The sequence below is a fragment of the Oncorhynchus clarkii genome, chromosome 6 (assembly GCF_045791955.1).
Source record: "Oncorhynchus clarkii lewisi isolate Uvic-CL-2024 chromosome 6, UVic_Ocla_1.0, whole genome shotgun sequence".
Lineage (NCBI taxonomy): Eukaryota > Metazoa > Chordata > Actinopteri > Salmoniformes > Salmonidae > Oncorhynchus > Oncorhynchus clarkii.
The window spans coordinates 57,012,395-57,031,186 of NC_092152.1; the positions used below are offsets into that span (position 1 = coordinate 57,012,395).

General features: G+C 41.4%; 1 protein-coding gene across 1 annotated transcript; it reads right to left on the reverse strand.

Annotated features, from left to right (window-relative positions):
- Positions 1-5,207: 5,207 nt before the first annotated feature.
- LOC139412148 (adhesion G-protein coupled receptor G5-like) lies at positions 5,208-18,021 on the reverse strand. Its single transcript, XM_071158960.1, has 14 exons — positions 17,649-18,021; positions 11,348-11,440; positions 10,775-11,221; positions 10,568-10,619; positions 10,076-10,190; positions 9,858-9,980; positions 9,564-9,692; positions 8,877-8,919; positions 8,277-8,383; positions 8,036-8,151; positions 7,489-7,748; positions 7,259-7,358; positions 6,858-7,138; positions 5,208-6,425 (listed from the first exon to the last, which is right to left on the reverse strand). The coding sequence occupies exons 2-14, from the start codon at positions 11,412-11,414 to the stop codon at positions 6,307-6,309; spliced, it is 1,959 nt and encodes a 652-aa protein (XP_071015061.1). The 5' UTR covers positions 11,415-11,440; positions 17,649-18,021; the 3' UTR covers positions 5,208-6,306.
- Positions 18,022-18,792: the final 771 nt, after the last annotated feature.

Below are 18,792 nucleotides of genomic sequence, written 5' to 3' on the forward strand. Positions count from 1 at the left end.
TCTGGACGCATAAGCGATGAGTTGCCATGTGTCGTCATGCTGTTGCAAAAGAACTGCTCCCAGGCCAAACTGTGACGCGTCTGCAGAAATCCTTGTGCTTTTCTCTGGATCATAGAACCTGAGCACTGGCTCTTCTGTGATTGTCTTCTTTAGGTTTTTGAAGCAGTTTTCCTGTTCATGGGACCATTTCCATTAATTTTTCTGTTCTGAGACATCTGAGTGGAGTGGACTGTGCTGACAGTTGAGGTATGAACTTTGCAAGGTAGGTGATCATGCCCATGAAGCGTCTCACGTCGTCCTTGTTCTTCGGACGTTCCATGTTGTTGATGGCTGATGTTTTCCTCTGGTCTGGTTTGACTCCGTCCTCAGAGTACATCTCCCACGAAGGTAAGTGTTTTCACACCAAACTCTCATTTGTCCTTGTTTAGTTTTAGGTTGACTTTCCGTGTCAGGTCCAGCACTTGTCTCACTCTCGCATCATTTTCTTATTTTGTGGACCCCCAGACGATGATGTCATCCATCATAGTCTCCACTCCTGGAATGTGCTCGAAGGTCATGTGGATTGTCTTGTGGTAGACCTCTGGCGCTGAGAGAATCCCATATGGTAGAAGAAGAAATCTGTACCTGCCCTCAGGTGTGTTGAATGTGCATAGCCTTGAGCTTGCATCATCTAGCTTAATTTGCCAGAATCCTGATGAGGCATCAAGCTTACTGAACCCCTTTGCTCCAGCAAACTGCAACATTATCTCTTCTCTGGTTGGCAACTTGAAATGCTCTCTCTTGATTGCTTTGTTGAGATCTCTCGGGTCTAGACATATCCTGAGATCGCCGTTCTTTTTCACCACAATAACCAGTGAGCTTACCCAGTCTGTAGGATCATCCATTTTTGTGATGACGTCCATCTTTTCCGTGCGTCCGAGTTCCTCTTTGAGCTTTTTCCTCAGTGCAAAGGGAACTTTTCTGCATGCATGCACAACTGGAGTCATTTTGTCATCAGTACATATTTTGTGTTCTCCTGGTAAACATCCAAGACCCTCAAACACATCCTCATACTCAGCCAGTAGTGATTCTTGGTCATATTCAGTCTGTCACTACATACTCTTTTCAACAAATGGAGCTTTTCACATGCATTGATTCCTAGAATAGGCTGTACACTCTTTTCCACAATCAGCAGCTGTGCTCTGAACTGTTTTCCTTTGTGCTGTAAAGTTACTATGCAGCTTCCTTTGACTGGTATGTTCTCCCCAGTATAACCAGTAACCTTAATTTTCACAGGGTGTATTTTGCTCTTCACCTTCAGTGTTTTGTAGTCATCCAGCGACAACAGGTTTACCTGTGCTCCAGTATCAAGCTTGAATGGTATTGTAGTTTCATTCACCTTCAATGGCACAATCCAATCAGCATTTACTGCATTGCATATTTCCACAGAATCAACAAAGAATTCTTCCATCTCCTCGACTGTGTGAACCTTTTTCTTTGTAGCCTCAGCTTTGCAGCATTTTGAGATTTTTTTTTACCACAGTTGTTACATGATTTGCCATATGGAGGGCATTTTTTTGGCTTGTGGATAAATCCACATTTTCCACATGTAGTGTTTTGATTTCTCTCTTTTGCTTGTTTTTGTTTTGTAAGGTGTTGTGTGTATTGCTCCTCTCTTTTTAATACATACACTGACGTCCCTTCCCTGCACAGCTCTTTAGCTTGTGCTCTGGTGGTTTCAGCTGCTCGACACATATTCACTGCTTTATCCAAAGTTAAATCTTGCTCAGCTCAGCCAAATACTGGTCAAAACTGACTCCGTTTCTGATCATGAGAGAAACTTGTATCTCTCAAACGTGACGTCGTTCTGGCTTGGTACAAAGTACTCCTCAAATTTAGCCATTAGCACAGTCAATGTCAAGTTTGCCTCGTCTTGCTGAAAGCTATTGTAAATGTCCAATGCATCCTCTCCAATAACATGCAGAAAAATGGAAGCTTTCAATTTGTCATCATCTCCCCCCGCACCACTGGCTGCTAGGTAGATATTGAATCTCTGCTTGAAACGTTTCCAATTGTCAGCTAAATTGCCTGTTAACTGCATAGGAGTAGGAGGACTAAGCCTATCCATGACGTAGAACAGGAACAGTGTCAATTTCTCTTACTTCAGTATGTTGCTCATCAACTTGCTCGTCAACAGATTCCAATGCAGCCTCCCTCTCGCTGCTGTCACTCGCTGCTGCGGCTCGTTGTCCTCGCTCTTGCAAGCTAGCATCTTCGACTACTCACCTCACTTGACTTGTGGTAGAATGTTCCATTTTCGTCGCGGAAATTTGCAGAGTTACTCCTTTCTTTTCTCTTTGTCATAGCGACTACCAATCTGACACCATGTTTGATCCTGATATAATGACAAACTGGGGCGTAGGTTTAACTACCTTTAATGAACATATACTTCAGCTAGAAAACTTCATGTTTAACCATGCAAGGCATTCCTTAACCATCCGCATAGCCTGCTGGGTAACGTAGTCTAAATGTTTTTAACTCATAACAACACATTTAGTGTTACCTCATGCCAACAACCTGAAAGGATGGGACACCACCACTTAACCCACCCTGTAACTCTCCTGATGTCAAGTCTCACACACCCAAATACCTCTCTGCAGCTGCCAACACAATCTCAATTTTGTACAACTTACATTCTATTCCTGCAGTACAGTTGATAACCATTGCTATAAATGCAAAAAAATCCAATCTTACTGAAACATTTATCACTTGTTGGCCTATCCCTCTGTACTAGATCTGTACCAGTACTCACACCACTCCTCTCAGGATCCCTCCCCCTTGACCCATCTTCCTCTGCTTTCTTCACTGCCTCAGCGTACCACAACTTCTGCACTACTCTAACCCTGGAAACCTCAACTTGCCTCTCTTACACGGGATATTTCTGATTCCCAGCCCCATGGGCACCCCTACAATTAACACATATCACTACTTTCCCCAATGCTACACATTCCTTTGTTTGTCTCATGCCCTTCTGCACACGTCTCACACCTAGGAACCTCCTCCTGCCACATGCCCATAAGCTTGACACCTGTAACAAAGTAATGTGTTCGGAACAAAAGCTCATACAGAATAAATTATATTCTAACATCACTTTGTTGGGGAAAGACTCAACATCAAAACTCAAAAGAACAAACAGTGACTCTTCTGTTTCACCACTCACGCCACGCTGTCTGCGATGTACCACACGACGAGCATCACAAACACTGGGAATCTTCCCCTCCAGTTGGTCAACTTTTACATTTACTGCTACCCCAGTAATCATTACTTTCAATGGTGCCCTTTTCTTGAGAGGAAAACAATTCACATTTCTTGCCCCCATTCGTTTTAGCCAATCTCCTGAGCTGAGTTCGAATACTCATACTAACCCTACTATTTGTGACGTAAATTGAGTATGTAGTATATATTCATTAAAAACCTCTACGGGATCTGTGTCCCTAAACCGGGACAGTTGTTGCTAATGTGACTAGAATGACTTTGTATACAACAGCCAACTTTCCGGGGCACAAACATGTCTTATATGGGCAGAAAGCTTAAATTCACATTAATCTAACTGCAGTGTCCAAATAACAGCTATTACAGTGAAAAAATACCATGCTATTGTTTGAGGAGAGTGCACAGCAACAACTTTTATCACTGCAACTGGTTTGATACTTTCACCTCAGAAGGTAAATAATGTACTTACATTCAGTAGTCTTGCTCTGATTTGTCATCCTGAAGGTCCCAGAGATAAAATGTAGCATAGTTTCGTTTGACAAAATCAATTTTTATGTTCAAATGTAGGACCTGGTGTCTACAGTTTGACCCAACTGCTGTCTCTGGCTCCACAGCCACCCCGTCCCCGGGCCATCTAGATGTGTGAAAGTTGATGAATAAACTAATGATTCATCATGTATGACATTCCTAGGAGAGTAAACTACATTTTTGTATATGTTCTCTATAGTTATGTACCTGAAAATGTATCAATTGACCAATTTGGCACTTTTGAGCAAGCTCCTAGCAGACTTAATACAAAATATTGTGCAGTAATGTAATTCTTCAGTGGATCAGTCTGAGACTTTGCACACGCACTGAGTTTATGACTGGCCTTGATGACTCAGACACAAAGGAAGTGATGTGTCTCTTTATTCTTGTTTCCATTTACTTTAAGATGTGGTTAGGGTGTTACGCTATTTACAATGGGTAAGTTGAAATATTTGTGGGTATGAAAAGAGGACGGTGTCTTATTAAACACTATGTTTTACTCACACCCACCTTTGTGCATTAAAAGCACAGGGATATAGTGTGGACACAATCGGTTTGCTGTATCTAAGTCTGGTAACAGTAAATTCTAATGTAGGCTAAATATAGTCAATCCTCTACTTAGGAATGGACATCTCATTGACAGCCTAAAAGAAGCATAAGTATCAGTTTGATGGCTTACTTCCTCATTCTCCCTCAGAATTTGCCCTGCTCCCTGTCACTCTGAAGTAACCCAGTGTGTGGCCACGTAAAAACCCTGTTGTGCAAGTTTCCACACTGTCACTGTAATCATCCTGCAATTAAGCAATCATGATACACTCAGTGTTTTCCCTTTGAACCTCTGCAATTTACTGTAAACCAAAACTACAGCATCAACATACATTTGTACACTCAGTGTTAGGAACCCCTTCCTAATATTCAGTTGCACCCTCTTTTGCCCTCAGAACAGCCTCAATTTGTCAGGCATGGACTACAAGGTGTCAAAAGTGTTCCAGAGGAATCCTGGCCCGTGTCGACTGTTGTGTCAAGTCGGCTGGATGTTCTTTGGGTGGTGGACCATTATTGATACACGCAGGAAACTGTTGAGCGTGAAAAACCCAGCAGCGTAGCATTACTCGACACACTCAAACCGGTGCGCCTGGCACCTACTACCATACTCTGTTCAAAGGCACTTCACTTCGTTTGTCTTGCCCGTTCACAATCCATGTCTCAAGGCTTAAAAATGATTATTTTAACATGTCTCCCCCGCTTCCTCTGCACTGATTGAAGTGGATTTAACAGGTGACATCAATAAGGGATCATAGACTGACCAGTTGAATCCAGGTGAAAGCTATGTCATTGTAGTTGTATACAGTGCAGATATTTAACTTGTGGATTATATAGACATCAATTATTACATATTTTTGTAGTTACACATTCAAACTAAGGGCCTGGTGTTCTTTTCTTGTACAGTAAACTTTTATTGAAGCAATACACATTTACATTCATACTAATATACAAATACAATACTACAATACGTTTTCAAAAGTTGCAAAATATATACACACAATGATGTGAGCGACACAACCAGTCATGTTTTCAAAAAAATAAATATCTGTACGAGTGAAAAAATAAAGTGCAAAAAACAGTCCAGTAACTATGATCTGAATGTACAGTGTGTCGGTCACAGAATAGAGCAAGTTTTTAACTTCAACCAAATGTCATAGGCCATCATCTGAAAGACACTCAGCAGACATTCTACAGAGCGACACTTCTATGAGTCCCTTTCTGAGTAAAGTAGATGGGGGAAAAATCACTGAAACAGTACATGGTTTTAGAGACGTTGTAAATTACAAATCACCTACCGATTATCCACCATCTGAATTGGAATGTCTCCCATACAGCACAATTCAGTTTGATCTAACTTCTTCTAACATCCGTATGACTGATGTATGGGCTGCCATTCTCTTTAAAACTATGTATGAACATTGATTTGACAACATGATGAATGGGTAAACGATGAGGCTCAAAAGTTTGAAATGACTGATATCTATGAAATAATTAATGTACACAGAATAAAACAACCATTCTAAGGGTCACCCTGGGGCTTAAAGCTGGAATCCATAGCGATGAAACTGCAACGTCCGTTTGCAATATTACAACAACAAAGACGTTACTTCAAACAACAAACACCCGTTTTGTTTTTTTTGCCTCTGACATCATCGCACATGCGATAGATCAGCAGAGTACTATATTATTTTACCACGATGCAGGATGCATCTCTGCCCCGTAAAAAAAAAAAAAAAAGATTAACAAATGCGCCTGGGGCGACCAGTGGCGCTGTTTCACCTTATGCAGATTTTAGCTTTAAGCTTTCATTTTGACAGTAGTTTTTTACAGTCACTCAGATATGTGTATGGAAATGGCTTGTGCAGTACAATATTCTGAATCTCAACCCCAGAGTTGGAATGTTCTGAGTGACAGTGTTTGGTACATTGCTCCTCCTTTTACCCTACAAAAATATGGTATCCCATGTACCCCAGCTCAGCTCTACTCCTGTAGCATGTGTTGCCTGGTGGAAGATGCTGTGCTACTGCTACCATCCAAACTAGACCCCGATTGTTTCTGCATCCGATCAAGAATGTAGAATCGAAGCATCAGGAAGAAACCTATGGGACAGACCACAGAGTGTTTCAGATTAGTTCTGTGATGGGCCAATAACACCTTACAGAAGCTAGAATCAATGCTCCAGAATTAGATTCCAGATTCTGATATCAAAACAGCCTATAACCAACATCATTCTAAGCGATCTGTAACAGCTAAACCCGTATTGAATGTCACTTATTTCAACAGTTGTGGAACAAATGACATGGAAACAAATCCATATAGGTATCTTAAAATGGTCACACCATAAATTACAGCTTTATGGTGAACTTCTAGCAGACTGGTTGCAGGGAGGTTTTCTGCTGATACGCTGCTGAAACAGAACACTTTTACAGGGCATTGTTTCAAAGCAACACAATGGACGGTTGGCTCTGACAGCCTCCTCTGGTCATGTGACCATATGGACCTTTTGTTAGACTCAACAGAGGTGGACCTACCCTGTAGGGAGTTGAGGATGCAGAAAAGGAAGAGGATGAACTCAGAGAGCTGTCCAAAGTCCAGGAATTCCAGGCCCCATGAGGTCCCAAAAAGGCAGCTGAGACCCCAGATACTGATGAACGCCACCTTGTTCTTTCTCCACTCGTCTCGGTTCTGGATTTTTCTCTGGACCAGGAAGAGCATGATCAGACCAGAGAGGACCACTACAGCCAGGAAGGTCAGGTTGATGAAGTAATGGGCTAGTAGGCCCACAGAGTCTGGAGAGACATCCATCCAGCACCTAGAAGACCATGGTGAAAAAGTATGAATCACTGGGCTGACTTACTCAGCACCTCAGTCAAATGTCCAAACTTGAACTACTGTTCATCTTTCAGGTGCAGTAGATCCAAAGTGCACTCACATCAAGTAGGAGTTGTCGACATCATCAATGGACACAACCTCTATCACACCATAGACTTTTCCAATGGCAAGCAGTACAATGACCGGAACAGCTGGGACACCTGGACAGAGGATGAAAATGATAGAACAGTAACAGTCAATGGCTTAAAGTTGTACTCAAGTCAATTGTATTCATCTACCAACAATGAGCAGTGGAATATAAACCAATTATTTGCGTATGTTTCCACTCACCAAAGCCAACCAGGTGCCAGACGTAAGGACTGGGGGAGGGGCTGAACACTACATAGACCAACCAAAAGGTGTGTAACCCTTCAATAGACATCCAGGAGAAGGAACTGAGCAGAGCATAGTGGAGAGCCGCCCCAAAAACACTGCATGCCTTGTTCCCTCCCACGTTGGCCACAATCCCTGTCAGGAAGAAGAGGAAGCTAAGAAGGAACAGTGCCATGGCCAGACCTCGATGGACCGCAGTGGACGGGTTCATCCCTCTCCTGCCACAGTGCAAAAAGAGGAGAGAAAGTTAGGGAGTGAGAGGGAGGGTTGGAGGGGGGGATGGAGGGAGAGAAATAAATAGACAAAGAGAGAGTGGGTAACTGTTATGAAACGAATATCACTCATATCTTGTTTTTTTTAAGACATTTAGGAATTTCCCATGATGATATCTGAGATATTTGCACAACATGATTAGGAAGTATTGTCACATGTTGAGGCCTGGTAGAAGATATTATGGGTAGGACGGGCTGCAGGGAGACAGACCCTTGCGCGTGAGGAGAAGTACCTCTGTTTGTTAAGGAAGATCATGATGACAACACAGCTCAACGTAGAAGCGGCACATCCCATTGATGTAATGACCGTTAGAGCCTTCAGATGGCGCACTGGTCGTGGTTCCAATTGCTGAGGTGAGTAGAAGACAAAACCAATTTTAGGCCTACTATTACAAATCTACTTGAGATTAGTTATTATTGATTTATTCAAATGATTGCCCATGGAAATATTCCATGATAGAGGTTATAGCTCACCACTAGGATGGCAAAGTATGTGAGATGATTACAGCGGCATTCTGTGTCCTCTGCACCTTTCTGTATGGTCTCACAACCTTCCTTTTTCCATGTGACCTCTGCTGGATCTGCAACAATTAAACCAATACCAATAGCCTTAGCAAGACCTGGAAATGCTAACCCTGCATAATTAAGAATTAAGGCCCGAGGTGGTGTGGTATATAGCCAATCTACCACAGCTTAGGGCACGACGCAACGAGAAGTGCCTGGATACAGTCCTTAGCCATGCTATATTGACCATACACCACAAACCCCAGAGGTACCTTATTGCTATTATAAACTGGTTACCAACATAATTAGAACAGTAAACAAGTAATTTCGCATCATACCTGTGGTATATTGCCTGATATACCACGGCTTTCAGACAATCAGCATCCAGGAGTCAAACTACCTGGTTTATAATTTCTCATTTACCACGGCTTTCAGCCAATCAGCATTCAGGGCTCGAAAGACCTGGTTTCTAATAATTAATAAACATCCTCTATATTCAATACAAAAAAATAATAATACAAATAAGTACGCTATTATTGCAACAAAGATTAAACATGTTTCTTTACAAACCTTTCTTTGTGTCCCAAGAAACACATTTTCTTGAGTGACTTGTCTGAAAAAGAAAAGTCACAAAAGGGAGGTGAGAGGCAAGTAGGGACTAACATATTTAATTCACCACTAGATGGTGACCTGGATACTGAACAACAACACATACCAAATACTCTATGTCTGTCTGGCATGCAAGACGAGCTGCAATCATATTTTACAAGTGTTACTGTTGACCGACTCACATACTGAACAGAAAGGATCAAGTGTACAATGACCTGAATAAAACATGTTCAATTGAACTGATGCACCAGTATCATTCAAAATATCTAAAAGTGATAACACTAAGGGCCATGCTGAGATAAAGTCCAGAAACGCTAAACACTACAACCATACAACAGAAAGTTAACTTTACTCTAACTGTACAACTGTTTAAGAATACAAATCTACTGTACTCAGTGGCAACACCCCTGTGATGTACAGTATTGAATAAAAAGCTACTTGCTACAGTACAATTGCTAGAGTGACTCATTCTGAGATAAGAGACATTTTTTTTCTACAAATCTTCCACTTTTGTTTCCTTTCGCTTCTGAAAGGGGTTTGTGCTCGGAGAGTTTGAGACAGCAAAATACATCGAGGGGAAAAACGGCGGCACTTCAAGTCTAACTAAGACACACACATGCAGCCAGGCACACACACACACACACTTACTGGTATGACAGAATGATGGAAACCAATCCTGATTGGCTCTGTAAGGTTGGTGATGATCTCATTCTCCACGGTGATTCCCACCACATCTTCTAGAATCCTGACGCCATTGTGGTTTGCCTTAGAACGCCACTGTGAACACACAACAACCAGAATCACAACTACACTTCATAGTCTATGGACAACGATTAAACCCAGTCTCGGACTACGACTGTTTTGGTGCTTTAGTGTAAACTGTCATGTACAGCTTACATAGACTAGGGTAGCAGCCAAGTGGAAAACCCCATTGGCTCTTACCTGGAAAAAGGTACTGTTTTTGAAGTAGGTGCAGACAACCTTGACCTTTTTCTTTTCTGGAGGTTTCAGACAAGAAGGCAGGTGAACTGATGGAATCATTTGAGGAGGAACTCCTCGAGGCGCCTGCACAACACCAACACACAAGTTATTTATACAAATCCTATAACTGTGTGTGTGTGTGTGTGTGTGTGTGCGTGCGTGCGTGTGTGCGGTCTTACAGGCAGAGTGATGTTGTAGCCCTGAAAGCCTTCCTTCATCTCCACCACAGTGCTCATGGCACAGGGCAGCACCACGTTCCCCAGCACCTTGGACCTCATCACTGTCTCCTCTATCCTACAGACCAATACAGACACAGTATTTTTTAACCCAATCTATCTCATACAGGTTGTTTCTATGCATTACATATAGGCATTACTTTTGGGCATGTGATGGTGATATAGAAACTGCTGTACAATAGATGGAAGTTTTGTGTACAAACCAGACCCCACCCATTATTCACACTGAGCTCAATGTTTTTGGTTTGTGGCCTAAGCTCTGCGGCTCACTCATAATAGATGGCGTCATACTTCACTACTGCCCTAAACATGTTTACAACAACATCTTGTCATGCTGGTTAGTCAACTCAAGAGGATATGCATAGACATAGAGGATACATGAGTTTGAGAGATGACATGGAGGGGTGTAATTCAAAACAAAGAGGTACAACTTACATGTTCACTTTATCACCGGATCCCTTACTCGCCTCTTCACAAAACTCATTTTCTGAAAGGCAAATAATCCATTCAGAAGCAGTCTAGTATTTATATTGTCAAGACTGTATAACACACCCAAAGTGTAGTTAGATTAACAATAACTTATTAAAGTTGATTTCCTCATCAGACAATATAACTGACAAGATAACTCAACGGCTTGCTTACTGCAGTTGATCATTCCGCCAAAAAACCCATAGGCTGGGTGTATTTTGTAACTTATGATATCATCCTGTTGTGTCGCGTTGAGTATCCCGTACATCGAAATCCCGTATTTTTTGCCTTGGGACAGGTCAGTGCAGCAGTTCCCCTGTAGACCAGACGACCAGCACAGAGTGTGGTTCTTTCCATGCACCTCTACCCAGAGGTGGTCCAGAAGTGGCTCCCAGTACATACAGAAGGGTCTCTCTCTTGCCTCTGGGCTCTGGCCCAGCTCGATGACAGAAGAGTTCTGACATTGGGCCGTTATCTGACCATGGATGGACAGGGAGCTCTCATTGGCTGAGATGGTGATGTGGCCACAGCCCCTTTTAAAATCGTGAGCCAGAGTTAATTTCCCATTGCCATGGCGCCAGGTTCCACACATTTTGAAGTTCCTGTCGTTTTCCCCTGATCCTGTTTGGACAGTTTTTGAGAATTATTTATGTTTTACTTTTGGAATTTTAAAGAAACAGAATCCCTCTCAATTTATACAGTATTTAGCTTTATTTGTAGACCATTGCAAATAAAATGTTCTCTTACCTGATGCAAAAAGGGTAAAGAGAAAGATCATCCACAGGGTCCCTCCAAACCCCTGGTTGGGCCCCATTGTTACTGTATGGTTTCACCTTTGACCTGGTGAATGGCAAGAAGAAAAACACAGTTGTAAAACATGAGTACAACTCAACTTTAATTAGTGTTCCAGACACTTCTCTCCGTGAAAAGCAGGATAGATCTGTCCAAGGGTGACTGCAGCCACTCTTTCAAACACATATCTGTACCATTCCTTCCAGGGGCAATTATCTCATTATTTATCCTGTCTTCTCGAAACAACACATCTCCTAGACACCATTCCTCTTCTTAGATACACTTATTCTTATTTATTTTTTATAATTAACTATTTCCTGAAACATTTGTTCAGTCCTAAAAATACATTCGGTGTCCTTTCTTGAGTTCTTATCAATGAGAACACTGTTTTACTTCCATCAGTCCCGTAGACACCATTCAGTGTGTCTTGTTTTCACTGTCTTCGATGACAAGTGTGTGTGTTCTGAGGGCTCACAGATGCAGACTTACCAATGAATGCAATGCTAATTCACTGTATTCACACTAATTCCCTGTCTGAGAACGAAAATATATCACATTAGCTATTCTGCAGAAGACATGTACAACCCATGTGCCTGCTGCCATGGTGATCGAAGCATCTTCCCACAGACACACGCCACAGTCTTTCATTTCAATTCCAACTGAGCTGTAGTGGCAGACATGTGACCTACCTGTGTACAATTTTAAGTGTTAGTGAAGCTTCTTTAAAAAAAAGGGGTTCAAAAGGGTTCTTCAGCTGTCCCTAAAGGATAACTATTTTTGGTTCCAGGTAGAACCCTTTTGGGTTCCATGTAGAACACTCTGTATAAAAGGTTCTACATGGAATCCAGAAGGGTTCTACCTGCAACCAAAAAGGGTTCTTCAAAGGGTTCTCCTATGGGGAGAGCCAAAGAACCCTTTAAGGTTCTAGAGAGCACCCTTTTTTCTAAGAGTGTATAGAAATGTCCCACTGGAAGAAATGAAGCTACACTAAAGCTACCCTAAAGAAAATGATAGTTTACTTATTTAAAGTTACTTGGGAAAAGTAGTTCACTACATCCAAACTACTTTGTGAAAAATTATTATATGTAAATCTGAAATGTCATAGACTACAAATTGCAAGAACAGACCACTTGGGTAAAATGTAACAATGTTTAATTTGGCCTAATAAACACATGTTTTATGTAAGAATTATGCAGGAAATTCTTGCCTACTTCACCCATATTTTATTTTATGCTAAAAAAGTAGTGTGTATTTCCAGTCGGTAACTACACATGGAAGCTAGTTAAGGGTGAATTCCGCTACATTGGTAGATCTATCTCTTTTCAACATCAGATTACAACTTTTCTGTTCACACCAGCCTCATATGTGGTTACTGCTTCCTGTGTGAGTGCAGCTATTAGCATACCGTAAATACCATAGTGTATAGACAAACAAAATAAAGAAAACCAATTCAAACTATACAGGAGCTTCTCATCTAAACCATATTGTGCATAGTGTTGCACACTTGATGATTAATGCAATTATATTATTTACAAATATTTGTGTGGATATTTTTAAAGCCTTTACTTTACAAATTGGCTAACAGACAAAAATGCTGTCTACTGGTATTAAGTTAAGGTAATACTTGCAGAGACATTATCTTTATGCTGTATGACTCAGAGGGGGGTATGTGGTGTAGATGTCTCCCACAGGACCTCAGTGTGGAAGACATCTCTTGAAGACAGATTTGAATCTAGATCTGTCTAGAGATATGTCTAAATATACAAAAGTATATTTCCTGGGACTAGTTTGCGTCGTCAAAGTAGTGTAGTGTAAAGAGGACTAAGATTGAGGGGACTGGACGGAATTTTGGCTAGCTAACGTTAGCAATGCTAGCTATTTTTGATCAACTTTGCTAGCTGTACAACATACATCAGAAACCTGTCACCCGCAAATGCTACACACCAACAAGCCCTGAGCTAAATGTTGACACAGAAAGGTTTCCTACGGATGTTCTCATGGACGCCAAAATGTATTTCTTATGGCATGAGCGTGAGCACCAACACGAGTGAGACATCAATCGATCCCACAATTGGCCTCCTGTAAAAACAGCATCATATGATGATATCATATGAGAGATGTCACAAACAGAACAGTGAATGACGTGTTCTATATGTCTTGATTGTGGTCTCTGTATTTCCCCTATGTGGTGAGAGAGTCACAACAAAAGTGTATTTTTAATAAGGCGTATCTTCCCCGACTTCCCCATTTCAGGTGTTGAGGAACTTCTCCATTTCCACACACTTTTCTCCTCTGAGTGGAGTTTATAACCAAGTCTTTACCTATCTTGCCTCCCTACACAATATTTGTCCTATGCTCAGAACATATCTCACACATAATCTAACACAATGGGGTCCGGTCACACAAGTCTGCAATACTACTCTTCTCCATTTCCAACCACTCGTTCTTCCTCTCTGAGCGTGGCCCTCTTGGCAAACAGATCATACTACTGATAAGCTATACTACGGTTTTGTACTTTTCAAGTGGTGCATTGTGTAATTCCAGTTAGGAATTTGTTGGACTATACTTATAAGAAATGCACAGTCTCCCCCCCCCCACCGCATAATCAGACTTCACATAATCAACAAGTGCACACAAGGTGCTCAGTTCTCGTCTGTTTGAGAAGGGCGAACCCGACCTCCACCCAGTCTCTGCTCCCACCCCCTCTCCATTGTTCAAGCCGAGGGCTTCAACGCAGTGAAAGAATGTCCCTTTTCACTTCTCAACTTTGTGTGTGCGTTTTTTTGTGTGCGTGTTGACAGTTCATACAGTTATAAATGCTCAAGGCCAAAGCATGTTGTATAGTAGCTAGCCACATAATGCATGAGCTTGGTGACAAGAATTAGACATACCATTGTGTAAGAAACTCAAATTTCCATTTTGATCATTCTGATGAGACGGGTAAATTCGCACACGCAATTTTTCACACTTCCCCACTCTTTTCACCCGTTAGTTTCAAAGATGCTGCATTTGTGACACTGTGGCTTCAATTGAAACTTGCCCTATCCAATGAACTCTGGTTCAAAATGTCTTTAAGCTGCAGTATTTTGATGTCTTCAACATCAGTGATTCACCCTGTCTGTCACTGAACGCATCTGTATACCACTTCAGAGTTGTATAGCTTGGAGTGGCAAAGCAGTCAAAGCAAGTGAGAGTCAGACAGACATGCAACAAGCTTTACTCCACCACCTTTTGTCTGAGAAGAGAAAACATAGCATAAGACGAGTCCGGATCGAGGGAAAGATGAACGGAGTGAAGAGAGAGTAACGGAGTAAAGAGAGATCCTTTATGAAAACCTGCTCCAGAGAGCTCAGGACCTCAGACTGGGGTGAAGGTTCACCTTCCAACTGGACAACAACCCTAAGCACACAGCCAAGACAACACAGGAGTCTCTGAATGTCTTTGAGCGGCCTAGCCAGAGTCCGGACTTGAACCCGATCGAACATCTCTGGAGAGACCTGATTATAGCTGTGCAGCGACGCTCCCCATCCAACCTGGCAGAGCTTGAGAGGATCTGCAGAGAAGAATGGGTGAAACCCCACAGATAAAGGTGTGCCGAGCTTGTAGCGTCATACCCAAGAATACTCTAGGCTGTAATCGCTGCCAAAGGTGCTTCAACAAAGTACTGAGTAAGCGGTCTGAATACTTATGTAAATATAATATTTCCTGTTTTTATTTTTAATACATTTGCAAAAATGTATAAAAACCTGTTTTTGCTTTGTCATTATGGGGTATTAGTTTTTCATATTTTCTAAATTGTTTACTATTTTCTACATTGTAGAATAATAGTGAAGACATCACAAATATGAAATAACACATATGGAATCATGTAGTAACCAAAAAAGTGTTAAACAAATCAAAATATATGTTATATTTGAGATTCTTCAAAGTAACCACCCTTTGCATTGATGACTGCTTTGCACACTCTTGGCATTCTCTCAACCAGCTTCATAAGGTAGTCACCTGAAATTCATTTCAATGAACAGGTGTGCCTTGTTAAAAGTTAATTTGTGGAATTTCTTTCCTTTTTAATGCGTTTGAGCCAATTGTGACAAGGAAGGGGTGGTACACAGAAGATAGCCCTATTTGGTAAAATACCAAGTCCATATTATGGCAAGAACAGCTCAAATAACCAAAGAGAAATGACAGTCCATCATTACTTTAAGACATGAAGGTCAGTCAATCCGGAAAATGTCAAGAACTTTGAACGTTTCTTCAAGTGCAGTCGCAAAAACCATTAAGCACTATGATGAAACTGGCGGCTTGAGGATCGCCACATGAAAGGAAGACACAGAGTTACCTCTGCTGCAAAGGCTAAGTTAATTAGAGTTAACTGCACCTCAGATTGCAGCCCAAATAAATGCTTCACAGAGTTCAAGCAACATCAACTGTTCAGAGGAGACTGCGTGAATCAGGCCGTCATGGTCAAATTGCTGCAAAGAAACCACTACTAAAGGACAGCAACAAGAAGAAGAGACTTGCTTGGGCCAAGAAACACGAGCAATGTGCATTAGAATTTTGCAATGTGCATCCAAATGTTCGATTTTTGGTTTCAACCACCGTGTCTTTGTGAGACACAGAGTAGGTGAACGGATAATCTCCACATGTGTAGTTCCCACCGTGAAGCATGGAGGAGGAGGTGTGATGGTGCTTTGCTGGTGACACTGTCTGTGATTTATATAGAATTCAAGCCACACTTAAACAGCAAGGGGTACCATAGCATTCTGCAGCGATACACCATCCCATCTGGTTTGTGCTTAGTGGGACTATCAATTGTTTTTCTACAGGACAATGACCCAACACCTCCAGGCTGTGTAATGGCTATTTGACCAAGAAGGAGAGTGATGGTGTGCTGCATCAGATGACCTGGCCTCCACAAGCAACCAACCTCAACCCAATTGAGATGGTTTGGGATGAGTTGGACCGGAGAGGGAAGGAAAAGCAGGCAACAAGTGCTCAGTATATGTGGGAACTCCTTCAAGACTGTTGGAAAAGTATTCCAGGTGAAGCTGGTTGAGAGAATTGCAAGAGTGTTCAAAGCTGTCATCAAGGCAAAGGGTGGCTACCTGGAAGAATCTAAAATATATTTTGATTTGTTTAACACTTTTTTGTTTACTACATGATTCCACATGTGTTATTTCATAGTTTTGATGTCTTCACAATTATTCTACAATGTAGAAAATAGTAAATTAAAGAAAAACCCTTGAATTAGTAGGTGTGTCCAAACATTTGACTGGTAATGTATAATGTATAAGGGGAAAGGGGGAGACCTAGTCAGTTGTACAACTGAATGCCTTCAACTGAAATGTGTCTTCCCGCATTTAACCCAACCCCTCTGAATAAGAGAGGTGCGTATTAACCAATTTTAGAATAAGGCTGTAACGTAACAAAATGTGGAAAAAGTCAAGGGGTCTGTATACTTTCCGAATTAACTATATCTCTCAGATATAGGAGAGACACTTCAGAACAAACTTCCTTTAGATTTTTTGGGGGGACTATCTGTTGTTCCATGTAGTGAATCTGTTACTCAATGCATTTGTATGGGCTAATGGCAGTAAGGCCAAATTTTATTTTTCATCAAATAATTTTTAACATATTTTTTTTTATACTTAAAATTCTAATTCAAATAGCTAAATCATCCTTGGTATGACCTTCTTAAAACAATTCCATATAGCTTATTCTGAACTGTATTATTTTGCCAACCTGTCAAAGAAGTGGGCAAATATTAAACTGCACCAAAACCATCATCCAAGCATTGTTGAAAATACTAGCAGCACCTCATCCTTTGATTCTGCATTTCATAATAGTAATAAGTAATACCATTACAATTACGCCTACTAAAAGTAAGAACAGATACAATTCTGAAGAAATTTAGCCAAAATCAACTGTCACATACTTCAGAGCAATTTATTTTTGTCTACTGTATCGGTCAATCTGACAAAGAAATGAATATGTTACCTTGACTTGATAACTATCAACAACACAAATGTAAGAACTGGTTTGTAACGGGTTGTAGCCTAATTTAGCACAATGTGAAGCAGGCCAAATCTGAGGTTCACTATTAGACCTTTAAAACATAGAAACACCTGCCTCTGCTTTGTCAATACATCCATTGTCTCCACACTGAATGTATTAACCGGTAGGCTACACACACGTTATGGTTAAATTAGGAAATAAATAGAATATCACAGATTAGTGCTGTAAAAAAAAGTTGTACCTTTAAATAGTCGGGAACCCGTCTGCTCCTCTGCTAAAAGTGTTGGTTATGGTTTTCCGTCGATGTCTAAAGATGTTTGTCTCCCTATGAATGGTGCTCTTCACAACTGCCCACGCGGACTATAGGCTTCGCTATACGATAGTGACAGAAACAGAAACGTGAAGTGGAAGGCGAAAAGAAACCGGATTCTTCCCAGAAACTCAGACAGACACAGCAGCGTGTGAAAAGGAGCTCAGACATACATGACTGGAAGTTTATCTTTCAAAGACTCGGCTATTTTTAAATGTCATTTTAGCAACTACCAGACACTTCAGCACATCAGACACTGCACCGGCACCCGGGCTACACAGTACAGCCACATAGAAAAGGTTCCAGTGTTTGAGCTGCCTAACCCTGTATATAACCCTTAGAGAATAGCTGTCAGCACTGACAAGGTGTGAGCGCCAGACTGCCTGTGGGTGTTTGGTAAGAGGAGGGGCAACTGTTGTGAGTTTTTTCTCTAGAAGAAGAATAGAAAATAGGCCATTCACTATACAATCTATTTTAGGCTATAACGTGTTCCTAGCTCTGGCTTTCTGTACGTTTTCTTAGAGAACTTCATTATCTAGATGTAAAATGTACTTATTTATTTTGTTATGCTCTGTTATTTCCCCAAGGTTATCAGCAGTAGGCTAGCCAACTGTGATATTGTGCCAAGTTAATGTTTAACCATGGGTAACAATTACCTGTAGACACTTTGACTTTGACATTTGGCATTTTGGCAAGTCACATTTCTCAATGAAAAACCTTTTCACAGGACGGAGAGAGAGAGAGAGAATGATGTAGAGTCTTCAGCTGTCCGCACAAGAGGATGTGTGCATGGGAAGACAAAAAGCCAACAAAGGGATACTTGTCTGATATGTGGAGTGGAAGAATTTGACCGTTTTATTTTATGGCTGTTGCCCTCAACTAGATACGGATAAGTCCCATTTCGCTGGTGATGAAAGGGGCCTGCTGATTCTCTGTGGCTTGTTTTTTTTTTGTGGTTGGTATCGGGAATAGGACAATACAGAATACATATAGGCATAGGGGGCTACAATTGAGGGTCACAACTGGCCGCCCGTCCAGCACTGCATGCACTCCGACACCACAATAACTGTCCGGC

Coding starts and splice junctions, on each gene's coding strand:
- LOC139412148 (XM_071158960.1), bottom strand. CDS start 11,414: ATGGGGCCCAACCAGGGGTTTGGAGGGACCCTGTGGATGATCTTTCTC. Junction 9,981..10,075: donor GCTACAACATCACTCTGCCT/GTAAGACCGCAC, acceptor GGTGTTGTGCAG/GCGCCTCGAGGAGTTCCTCC. Junction 9,693..9,857: donor AAAACAGTACCTTTTTCCAG/GTAAGAGCCAAT, acceptor GTGTGTTCACAG/TGGCGTTCTAAGGCAAACCA.